Source organism: Coregonus lavaretus (genome assembly GCF_964263955.1).
Source record: "Coregonus lavaretus genome assembly, chromosome: 12".
Classification (NCBI taxonomy): domain Eukaryota; kingdom Metazoa; phylum Chordata; class Actinopteri; order Salmoniformes; family Salmonidae; genus Coregonus; species Coregonus lavaretus.
Window position 1 is genome coordinate 1698273 of NC_139999.1, and position 13385 is coordinate 1711657.

A 13385-nucleotide genomic window follows, 5' to 3' on the forward strand; every position below is an offset into this window, starting at 1 on the left:
GTAGGCTTGTATGTGTATAGCCCTTTGGACTTCACGTCGGTTCTTGTTTTGTTGAATGTTTATTTAGTTAATAAACATGTACGCTTTTCACGCTGCACCTTGGTCCGACCCGTCTCTCAACGTTCGTGACATGAGGGAAATAACTATTTGACCCCTCTGCAAAACATGACTTGGTACTTGGTGGCAAAACCCTTGTTGGCAATCACAGAGGTCAGACATTTCTTGTAGTTGGCCACCAGGTTTGCACACATCTCAGGAGGGATTTTGTCCCACTCCTCTTTGCAGATCTTCTCCAAGTCATTAAGGTTTCGAGGCTGACGTTTGGCAACTTGAACCTTCAGCTCCTTCCACAGATTTTCTATGGGATTAAGGTCTGGAGACTGGCTAGGCCACTCCAGGACCTTAATGTGCTTCTTCTTGAGCCACTCCTTTGTTGCCTTGGCTGTGTGTTTTGGGTCATTGTCATGCTGGAATATCCATCCACGACCCATTTTCAATGCCCTGGCTGAGGGAAGGAGGTTCTCACCCAAGATTTGACTGTACATGGCCCCGTCCATCGTCCCTTTGATGCGGTGAAGTTGTCCTGTCCCCTTAGCAGAAAAACACCCCCAAAGCATAATGTTTCCGCCTCCATGTTTGACGGTGGGGGTGGTGTTCTTGTGGTCATAGGCAGCTTTCCTCCTCCTCCAAACACGGCGAGTTGAGTTGATGCCAAAGAGCTCCATTTTGGTCTCATCTGACCACAACACTTTCACCCACTTTTCCTCTGAATCATTCAGATGTTCATTGGCAAACTTCAGGCGGGCATGTATATGTGCTTTCTTGAGCAGGGGGACCTTGCGGGCGCTGCAGGATTTCAGTCCTTCACGGCGTAGTGTGTTACAAATTGTTTTCTTGGTGACTATGGTCCCAGCTGCCTTGAGATCATTGACAAGATCCTCTCGTGTAGTTCTGGGCTGATTCTTCACCATTCTCATGATCATTGCAACTCCACGAGGTGAGATCTTGCATGGAGCCCCAGGCCGAGGGAGATTGACAGTTATTTTGTGTTTCTTCCATTTGTGAATAATCACACCAACTGTTGTCACCTTCTCACCAAGCTGCTTGGCGATGGTCTTGTAGCCCATTCCAGCCTTGTGTAGGTCTACAATCTTGTCCCTGACATCCTTGGAGAGCTCTTTGCTCTTGGCCATGGTGGAGAGTTTGGAATCTGATTGATTGATTGCTTCTGTGGACAGGTGTCTTTTATACAGGTAACAAACTGAGATTAGGAGCACTCCCTTTAAGAGTGTGCTCCTAATCTCAGCTCGTTACCTGTATAAAAGACACCTGGGAGCCAGAAATCTTTCTGATTGAGAGGGGGTCAAATACTTATTTCCCTCATTAAAATGCAAATCAATTTATAACATTTTTGACATGCGTTTTTCTGGATTTATTTGTTGTTATTCTGTCTCTCACTGTTCAAATAAACCTACCATTAAAATTATAGACTGATCATTTCTTTGTCAGTGGGCAAACGTACAAAATCAGCAGGGGATCAAAGATGTTTCACCTAGTCGGCCCAAACCGTAACCCTTACTTAACCGGCTCTTAACCACTAAGCTACCTGCCGGTTAAATAAGGGTTAATGTTTGGGCAACAGGGTGATGATGACGCTTTTTGCTCCTGCCCTTGAATTTCCCCAGTCGCTCGCGCTCTTCCGCTTCCTTTTTCATGAGTCTAAACTAACCAGAGATATTAGAGAAAGGAGGAGATATGAATCCCAATGGGCATTGGACGAAAGACCGTGTACCGCGTCACCCAGCAGACGGTCGACCAATCGCATTCACGTTGTTATGCTGCGTTACGCGGTTGCTAAACTAATCGTCACGCAATCCTTTCTCAAAGTTAGGGAATGAGTCGAGAAAACCTGCGATACGATATTACAGAGAACCAGCTACTTATCTCACATCTTGTAAAATATTTGTTGTACTTCTTGTTAACGAAATTCTTGCTAATGTTGAGTTTTTGAAGGAGAGCTCTCGTAGTCCCGGAATTGTCCCGGAATCGCCCAGAATGCACCGCGAGGCCTATCTCCTCAATAGTATCTCTGTCCGGACTCAGACTAATGCTCTGATTGGACCTGATCCTTTTCCAGGACTCAGACTAATGCTCTGATTGGACCTGATCCTTTTCCAGGACAAGTCGCTCCTCCCACTCAGAGGACAGGTCAAAGATGGCGTCGTTGAGGTGTTTTCTTCGCTCCGGGAAGGTATTTATTAACTTTAAATCAAAGTGCAGACAATTAGCTATATTGTTCGGATGAGGCAAAAACGAGAGCCCTTTTCTGTGTTGTCTTGTGCAGAATACCGTCTCGGTGGTCCTACGAAGAGAGTTCAGCAAGACATCTCCGGCCGCTGTGCAGGTGAGCGCTAGCTAGTATCATCTTTGCTAATGGCTTGATCTAGCTAACAACCTTCAATGTGTTTTACATTTACATTTTAGTCATTTAGCTGAAATTAAAAATGTTGTGGTAAAAGTTTTCACTAGTTACCACAGCCACAAAGTGAAAATTGTATTTATATTTATTTAACTAGGAAAGTCGGTTAAGAACAAATTCTTATTTACAATGACAGCATACACCGGCCAAACCCGGGCCAATTGTGCGCCGCCCTATGGGACTTCCAATCACAGCCTGGAATCGAACCAGGGGGTCTGTAGTGACGCCTCAAGCACTGAGATGCAGCGCCTTAGACCGCTGCGCCACTCGGGAGCCCAAGTCATAATTTAAGGTTAGCAGTGTGGTTAAGATAAGGTCTGATTTTAAGAAGATACTTTGTGGCTCGCAGCTGTCAATTGTGTTTACTGCTATACAAGCAAGGATGATATTTCATTGAATTGCTTGAACGGTAGTATATACTGTCGGTATACTGATGAACGGTAGTATATACTGTCGATATACTGATGAACGGTAGTATATACTGTCGGTATACTGATGAACGGTAGTATATACTGTCGATATACTGATGAACGGTAGCATATACTGTGGATATACTGATGAACGGTAGTATATACTGTGGATATACTGATGAACGGTAGCATATACTGTCGATATACTGATGAACGGTAGCATATACTGTGGGTATACTGATGAACGGTAGTATATACTGTGGATATACTGATGAACGGTAGCATATACTGTGGATATACTGATGAACGGTAGCATATACTGTCGATATACTGATGAACGGTAGTATATACTGTGGATATACTGATGAACGGTAGTATATACTGTGGATATACTGATGAACGGTAGCATATACTGTGGATATACTGATGAACGGTAGCATATACTGTCGGTATACTGATGAACGGTAGCATATACTGTGGATATACTGATGAACGGTAGTATATACTGTCGGTATACTGATGAACGGTAGTATATACTGTGGATATACTGATGAACGGTAGCATATACTGTGGGTATACTGATGAACGGTAGTATATACTGTGGATATACTGATGAACGGTAGCATATACTGTGGATATACTGATGAACGGTAGCATATACTGTCGATATACTGATGAACGGTAGTATATACTGTGGATATACTGATGAACGGTAGCATATACTGTGGATATACTGATGAACGGTAGCATATACTGTGGATATACTGATGAACGGTAGCATATACTGTGGATATACTGATGAACGGTAGTATATACTGTGGATATACTGATGAACGGTAGCATATACTGTCGGTATACTGATGAACGGTAGTATATACTGTCGGTATACTGATGAACGGTAGTATATACTGTGGATATACTGATGAACGGTAGCATACTGTCGGTATACTGATGAACGGTAGCATATACTGTCGGTATACTGATGAACGGTAGCATATACTGTGGATATACTGATGAACGGTAGCATATACTGTCGATATACTGATGAACGGTAGTATATACTGTCGATATACTGATGAACGGTAGCATATACTGTCGATATACTGATGAACGGTAGTATATACTGTCGATATACTGATGAACGGTAGCATATACTGTCGATATACTGATGAACGGTAGCATATACTGTCGATATACTGATGAACGGTAGCATATACTGTGGATATACTGATGAACGGTAGCATATACTGTGGATATACTGATGAACGGTAGCATATACTGTGGATATACTGATGAACGGTAGCATATACTGTCGATATACTGATGAACGGTAGCATATACTGTGGATATACTGATGAACGGTAGCATATACTGTGGATATACTGATGAACGGTAGCATATACTGTGGATATACTGATGAACGGTAGCATATACTGTGGATATACTGATGAACGGTAGCATATACTGTCGGTATACTGATGAACGGTAGCATATACTGTGGATATACTGATGAACGGTAGTATATACTGTCGATATACTGATGAACGGTAGTATATACTGTGGATATACTGATGAACGGTAGCATATACTGTGGATATACTGATGAACGGTAGCATATACTGTGGATATACTGATGAACGGTAGTATATACTGTGGATATACTGATGAACGGTAGTATATACTGTCGATATACTGATGAACGGTAGTATATACTGTGGATATACTGATGAACGGTAGCATATACTGTGGATATACTGATGAACGGTAGCATATACTGTGGATATACTGATGAACGGTAGCATATACTGTCGGTATACTGATGAACGGTAGCATATACTGTGGATATACTGATGAACGGTAGTATATACTGTGGATATACTGATGAACGGTAGCATATACTGTGGATATACTGATGAACGGTAGCATATACTGTGGATATACTGATGAACGGTAGCATATACTGTCGATATACTGATGAACGGTAGCATATACTGTCGGTATACTGATGAACGGTAGCATATACTGTGGATATACTGATGAACGGTAGCATATACTGTGGATATACTGATGAACGGTAGCATATACTGTCGATATACTGATGAACGGTAGCATATACTGTGGATATACTGATGAACGGTAGCATATACTGTGGATATACTGATGAACGGTAGCATATACTGTCGGTATACTGATGAACGGTAGCATATACTGTGGATATACTGATGAACGGTAGCATATACTGTGGATATACTGATGAACGGTAGCATATACTGTCGGTATACTGATGAACGGTAGCATATACTGTGGATATACTGATGAACGGTAGCATATACTGTGGATATACTGATGAACGGTAGCATATACTGTGGATATACTGATGAACGGTAGCATATACTGTGGATATACTGATGAACGGTAGCATATACTGTGGATATACTGATGAACGGTAGCATATACTGTGGATATACTGATGAACGGTAGCATATACTGTGGATATACTGATGAACGGTAGCATATACTGTGGATATACTGATGAACGGTAGTATATACTGTGGATATACTGATGAACGGTAGCATATACTGTCGGTATACTGATGAACGGTAGCATATACTGTCGGTATACTGATGAACGGTAGCATATACTGTGGATATACTGATGAACGGTAGCATATACTGTCGATATACTGATGAACGGTAGCATATACTGTCGGTATACTGATGAACGGTAGCATATACTGTCGATATACTGATGAACGGTAGCATATACTGTGGATATACTGATGAACGGTAGCATATACTGTGGATATACTGATGAACGGTAGCATATACTGTCGGTATACTGATGAACGGTAGCATATACTGTCGATATACTGATGAACGGTAGTATATACTGTGGATATACTGATGAACGGTAGCATATACTGTGGATATACTGATGAACGGTAGCATATACTGTGGATATACTGATGAACGGTAGCATATACTGTGGATATACTGATGAACGGTAGCATATACTGTCGATATACTGATGAACGGTAGTATATACTGTGGATATACTGATGAACGGTAGCATATACTGTGGATATACTGATGAACGGTAGCATATACTGTGGATATACTGATGAACGGTAGCATATACTGTCGATATACTGATGAACGGTAGCATATACTGTCGGTATACTGATGAACGGTAGCATATACTGTCGGTATACTGATGAACGGTAGCATATACTGTGGATATACTGATGAACGGTAGCATATACTGTGGATATACTGATGAACGGTAGCATATACTGTGGATATACTGATGAACGGTAGCATATACTGTCGATATACTGATGAACGGTAGCATATACTGTGGATATACTGATGAACGGTAGCATATACTGTGGATATACTGATGAACGGTAGCATATACTGTCGGTATACTGATGAACGGTAGTATATACTGTGGATATACTGATGAACGGTAGCATATACTGTGGATATACTGATGAACGGTAGCATATACTGTCGGTATACTGATGAACGGTAGCATATACTGTGGATATACTGATGAACGGTAGCATATACTGTCGATATACTGATGAACGGTAGCATATACTGTGGATATACTGATGAACGGTAGTATATACTGTGGATATACTGATGAACGGTAGCATATACTGTGGATATACTGATGAACGGTAGCATATACTGTGGATATACTGATGAACGGTAGCATATACTGTGGATATACTGATGAACGGTAGTATATACTGTGGATATACTGATGAACGGTAGCATATACTGTGGATATACTGATGAACGGTAGCATATACTGTGGATATACTGATGAACGGTAGCATATACTGTGGATATACTGATGAACGGTAGCATATACTGTCGGTATACTGATGAACGGTAGCATATACTGTGGATATACTGATGAACGGTAGCATATACTGTGGATATACTGATGAACGGTAGCATATACTGTGGATATACTGATGAACGGTAGTATATACTGTGGATATACTGATGAACGGTAGCATATACTGTGGATATACTGATGAACGGTAGCATATACTGTGGATATACTGATGAACGGTAGCATATACTGTGGATATACTGATGAACGGTAGCATATACTGTGGATATACTGATGAACGGTAGCATATACTGTGGATATACTGATGAACGGTAGCATATACTGTGGATATACTGATGAACGGTAGCATATACTGTGGATATACTGATGAACGGTAGCATATACTGTGGATATACTGATGAACGGTAGCATATACTGTCGGTATACTGATGAACGGTAGCATATACTGTGGATATACTGATGAACGGTAGTATATACTGTGGATATACTGATGAACGGTAGCATATACTGTGGATATACTGATGAACGGTAGCATATACTGTGGATATACTGATGAACGGTAGCATATACTGTGGATATACTGATGAACGGTAGTATATACTGTCGGTATACTGATGAACGGTAGTATATACTGTGGATATACTGATGAACGGTAGCATATACTGTGGATATACTGATGAACGGTAGTATATACTGTCGGTATACTGATGAACGGTAGTATATACTGTGGATATACTGATGAACGGTAGTATATACTGTGGATATACTGATGAACGGTAGTATATACTGTGGATATACTGATGAACGGTAGTATATACTGTGGATATACTGATGAACGTTTAATCTATGTGGGATGTTAAGGCCTGACTGACCCATTAAAAAGGACAGATTAATTTATGCCCTAAACCAGGGCTGCCCTACCCTCTACTACACTAAACCAGGGCATACACTAAACCAGGGCATACACTAAACCAGGGCTGCCCAACCCTCTACTACACTAAACCAGGGCTGCCCAACCCTCTACTACACTAAACCAGGGCTGCCCAGCCCTCTACTACACTAAACCAGGGCTGCCCTACCCTCTACTGCACTAAACCAGGGCTGCCCAACCCTCTACTACACTAAACCAGGGCTGCCCTACCCTCTACTGCACTAAACCAGGGCTGCCCTACCCTCTACTACACTAAACCAGGGCTGCCCAACCCTCTACTACACTAAACCAGGGCTGCCCAACCCTCTACTGCATACACTAAACCAGGGCTGCCCAACCCTCTACTGCATACACTAAACCAGGGCTGCCCTACCCTCTACTACACTAAACCAGGGCTGCCCTACCCTCTACTACACTAAACCAGGGCTGCCCAACCCTCTACTGCATACACTAAACCAGGGCTGCCCTACCCTCTACTGCATACACTAAACCAGGGCTGCCCTACCCTCTACTACACTAAACCAGGGCTGCCCTACCCTCTACTGCATACACTAAACCAGGGCTGCCCAACCCTCTACTACACTAAACCAGGGCTGCCCAACCCTCTACTACACTAAACCAGGGCTGCCCAACCCTCTACTACACTAAACCAGGGCTGCCCAACCCTCTACTACACTAAACCAGGGCTGCCCTACCCTCTACTACACTAAACCAGGGCTGCCCTACCCTCTACTACACTAAACCAGGGCTGCCCAACCCTCTACTACACTAAACCAGGGCTGCCCAACCCTCTACTACACTAAACCAGGGCTGCCCAACCCTCTACTGCATACACTAAACCAGGGCTGCCCAACCCTCTACTACACTAAACCAGGGCTGCCCTACCCTCTACTACACTAAACCAGGGCTGCCCTACCCTCTACTACACTAAACCAGGGCTGCCCAACCCTCTACTACACTAAACCAGGGCTGCCCAACCCTCTACTACACTAAACCAGGGCTGCCCAGCCCTCTACTACACTAAACCAGGGCTGCCCTACCCTCTACTACACTAAACCAGGGCTGCCCAACCCTCTACTACACTAAACCAGGGCTGCCCAACCCTCTACTACACTAAACCAGGGCTGCCCTACCCTCTACTACACTAAACCAGGGCTGCCCTACCCTCTACTACACTAAACCAGGGCTGCCCAACCCTCTACTACACTAAACCAGGGCTGCCCTACCCTCTACTACACTAAACCAGGGCTGCCCTACCCTCTACTACACTAAACCAGGGCTGCCCTACCCTCTACTACACTAAACCAGGGCTGCCCAACCCTCTACTACACTAAACCAGGGCTGCCCAGCCCTCTACTACACTAAACCAGGGCTGCCCTACCCTCTACTACACTAAACCAGGGCTGCCCTACCCTCTACTACACTAAACCAGGGCTGCCCAACCCTCTACTACACTAAACCAGGGCTGCCCTACCCTCTACTACACTAAACCAGGGCTGCCCAACCCTCTACTACACTAAACCAGGGCTGCCCTACCCTCTACTACACTAAACCAGGGCTGCCCTACCCTCTACTGCACTAAACCAGGGCTGCCCTACCCTCTACTACACTAAACCAGGGCTGCCCTACCCTCTACTACACTAAACCAGGGCTGCCCTACCCTCTACTACACTAAACCAGGGCTGCCCAACCCTCTACTACACTAAACCAGGGCTGCCCTACCCTCTACTACACTAAACCAGGGCTGCCCAACCCTCTACTACACTAAACCAGGGCTGCCCTACCCTCTACTACACTAAACCAGGGCTGCCCTACCCTCTACTACACTAAACCAGGGCTGCCCTACCCTCTACTACACTAAACCAGGGCTGCCCAACCCTCTACTACACTAAACCAGGGCTGCCCAACCCTCTACTACACTAAACCAGGGCTGCCCTACCCTCTACTACACTAAACCAGGGCTGCCCTACCCTCTACTACACTAAACCAGGGCTGCCCAACCCTCTACTACCCTAAACCAGGGCTGCCCAGCCCTCTACTACACTAAACCAGGGCTGCCCTACCCTCTACTACACTAAACCAGGGCTGCCCAACCCTCTACTACACTAAACCAGGGCTGCCCAACCCTCTACTACACTAAACCAGGGCTGCCCTACCCTCTACTACACTAAACCAGGGCTGCCCTACCCTCTACTACACTAAACCAGGGCTGCCCAACCCTCTACTACACTAAACCAGGGCTGCCCTACCCTCTACTACACTAAACCAGGGCTGCCCTACCCTCTACTACACTAAACCAGGGCTGCCCTACCCTCTACTACACTAAACCAGGGCTGCCCAACCCTCTACTACACTAAACCAGGGCTGCCCAGCCCTCTACTACACTAAACCAGGGCTGCCCAACCCTCTACTGCACTAAACCAGGGCTGCCCAACCCTCTACTACACTAAACCAGGGCTGCCCAACCCTCTACTACACTAAACCAGGGCTGCCCAACCCTCTACTACACTAAACCAGGGCTGCCCTACCCTCTACTACACTAAACCAGGGCTGCCCTACCCTCTACTGCACTAAACCAGGGCTGCCCAGCCCTCTACTACACTAAACCAGGGCTGCCCTACCCTCTACTACACTAAACCAGGGCTGCCCTACCCTCTACTACACTAAACCAGGGCTGCCCAACCCTCTACTACACTAAACCAGGGCTGCCCTACCCTCTACTACACTAAACCAGGGCTGCCCAACCCTCTACTACACTAAACCAGGGCTGCCCTACCCTCTACTACACTAAACCAGGGCTGCCCTACCCTCTACTGCACTAAACCAGGGCTGCCCTACCCTCTACTACACTAAACCAGGGCTGCCCTACCCTCTACTACACTAAACCAGGGCTGCCCTACCCTCTACTACACTAAACCAGGGCTGCCCAACCCTCTACTACACTAAACCAGGGCTGCCCTACCCTCTACTACACTAAACCAGGGCTGCCCAACCCTCTACTACACTAAACCAGGGCTGCCCTACCCTCTACTACACTAAACCAGGGCTGCCCTACCCTCTACTACACTAAACCAGGGCTGCCCTACCCTCTACTACACTAAACCAGGGCTGCCCAACCCTCTACTACACTAAACCAGGGCTGCCCAACCCTCTACTACACTAAACCAGGGCTGCCCTACCCTCTACTACACTAAACCAGGGCTGCCCTACCCTCTACTACACTAAACCAGGGCTGCCCAACCCTCTACTACCCTAAACCAGGGCTGCCCTACCCTCTACTACACTAAACCAGGGCTGCCCAACCCTCTACTACACTAAACCAGGACTGCCCTACCCTCTACTACACTAAACCAGGGCTGCCCAACCCTCTACTACACTAAACCAGGGCTGCCCAACCCTCTACTACACTAAACCAGGGCTGCCCAACCCTCTACTACACTAAACCAGGGCTGCCCTACCCTCTACTACACTAAACCAGGGCTGCCCTACCCTCTACTGCACTAAACCAGGGCTGCCCAACCCTCTACTACACTAAACCAGGGCTGCCCTACCCTCTACTACACTAAACCAGGGCTGCCCTACCCTCTACTACACTAAACCAGGGCTGCCCTACCCTCTACTACACTAAACCAGGGCTGCCCTACCCTCTACTACACTAAACCAGGGCTGCCCTACCCTCTACTACACTAAACCAGGGCTGCCCTACCCTCTACTACACTAAACCAGGGCTGCCCTACCCTCTACTACACTAAACCAGGGCTGCCCAACCCTCTACTACACTAAACCAGGGCTGCCCTACCCTCTACTACACTAAACCAGGGCTGCCCAACCCTCTACTACACTAAACCAGGGCTGCCCAACCCTCTACTACACTAAACCAGGGCTGCCCAACCCTCTACTACACTAAACCAGGGCTGCCCAACCCTCTACTACACTAAACCAGGGCTGCCCAACCCTCTACTACACTAAACCAGGGCTGCCCAACCCTCTACTACACTAAACCAGGGCTGCCCTACCCTCTACTACACTAAACCAGGGCTGCCCTACCCTCTACTACACTAAACCAGGGCTGCCCTACCCTCTACTACACTAAACCAGGGCTGCCCTACCCTCTACTACACTAAACCAGGGCTGCCCTACCCTCTACTACACTAAACCAGGGCTGCCCAACCCTCTACTACACTAAACCAGGGCTGCCCTACCCTCTACTACACTAAACCAGGGCTGCCCTACCCTCTACTACACTAAACCAGGGCTGCCCTACCCTCTACTACACTAAACCAGGGCTGCCCTACCCTCTACTACACTAAACCAGGGCTGCCCAACCCTCTACTACACTAAACCAGGGCTGCCCAACCCTCTACTACACTAAACCAGGGCTGCCCAACCCTCTACTGCATACACTAAACCAGGGCTGCCCAACCCTCTACTGCATACACTAAACCAGGGCTGCCCAACCCTCTACTACACTAAACCAGGGCTGCCCAACCCTCTACTACACTAAACCAGGGCTGCCCAACCCTCTACTACACTAAACCAGGGCTGCCCAACCCTCTACTACACTAAACCAGGGCTGCCCTACCCTCTACTACACTAAACCAGGGCTGCCCTACCCTCTACTACACTAAACCAGGGCTGCCCTACCCTCTACTACACTAAACCAGGGCTGCCCTACCCTCTACTACACTAAACCAGGGCTGCCCAACCCTCTACTACACTAAACCAGGGCTGCCCAACCCTCTACTACACTAAACCAGGGCTGCCCAACCCTCTACTGCATACACTAAACCAGGGCTGCCCAACCCTCTACTACACTAAACCAGGGCTGCCCAACCCTCTACTACACTAAACCAGGGCTGCCCAACCCTCTACTACACTAAACCAGGGCTGCCCAACCCTCTACTACACTAAACCAGGGCTGCCCAACCCTCTACTACACTAAACCAGGGCTGCCCAACCCTCTACTACACTAAACCAGGGCTGCCCAACCCTCTACTACACTAAACCAGGGCTGCCCAACCCTCTACTACACTAAACCAGGGCTGCCCAACCCTCTACTACACTAAACCAGGGCTGCCCAACCCTCTACTACACTAAACCAGGGCTGCCCAACCCTCTACTACACTAAACCAGGGCTGCCCAACCCTCTACTACACTAAACCAGGGCTGCCCAACCCTCTACTACACTAAACCAGGGCTGCCCAACCCTCTACTACACTAAACCAGGGCTGCCCTACCCTCTACTACACTAAACCAGGGCTGCCCTACCCTCTACTACACTAAACCAGGGCTGCCCTACCCTCTACTACACTAAACCAGGGCTGCCCAACCCTCTACTACACTAAACCAGGGCTGCCCAACCCTCTACTACACTAAACCAGGGCTGCCCAACCCTCTACTACACTAAACCAGGGCTGCCCTACCCTCTACTACACTAAACCAGGGCTGCCCAACCCTCTACTACACTAAACCAGGGCTGCCCAACCCTCTACTACACTAAACCAGGGCTGCCCTACCCTCTACTACACTAAACCAGGGCTGCCCAACCCTCTACTACACTAAACCAGGGCTGCCCAGCCCTCTACTACACTAAACCAGGGCTGCCCAACCCTCTACTGCATACACTAAACCAGGGCTGCCCTACCCTCTACTACACTAAACCAGGGCTGCCCAACCCTCTACTGCATACACTAA

At 47.0% G+C, this 13385-nt stretch overlaps 1 protein-coding gene across 1 annotated transcript in view; it reads left to right on the top strand.

The window, feature by feature from the left end:
- Positions 1-2204: 2204 nt before the first annotated feature.
- The window catches only part of LOC311138283 (pyruvate dehydrogenase E1 component subunit beta, mitochondrial-like), a gene marked incomplete at its 3' end in the record, with an annotated part of 59400 nt that continues 48219 nt past the window's right edge, over positions 2205-13385 (top strand). Inside the window, exons 1-2 of the mRNA XM_084172965.1 lie at positions 2205-2251; positions 2345-2404. Of these exons, the coding sequence (XP_084029091.1) occupies positions 2216-2251; positions 2345-2404 (96 nt within the window). The 5' untranslated portion in view covers positions 2205-2215. The remainder of the gene's footprint in view (positions 2252-2344; positions 2405-13385) is intronic.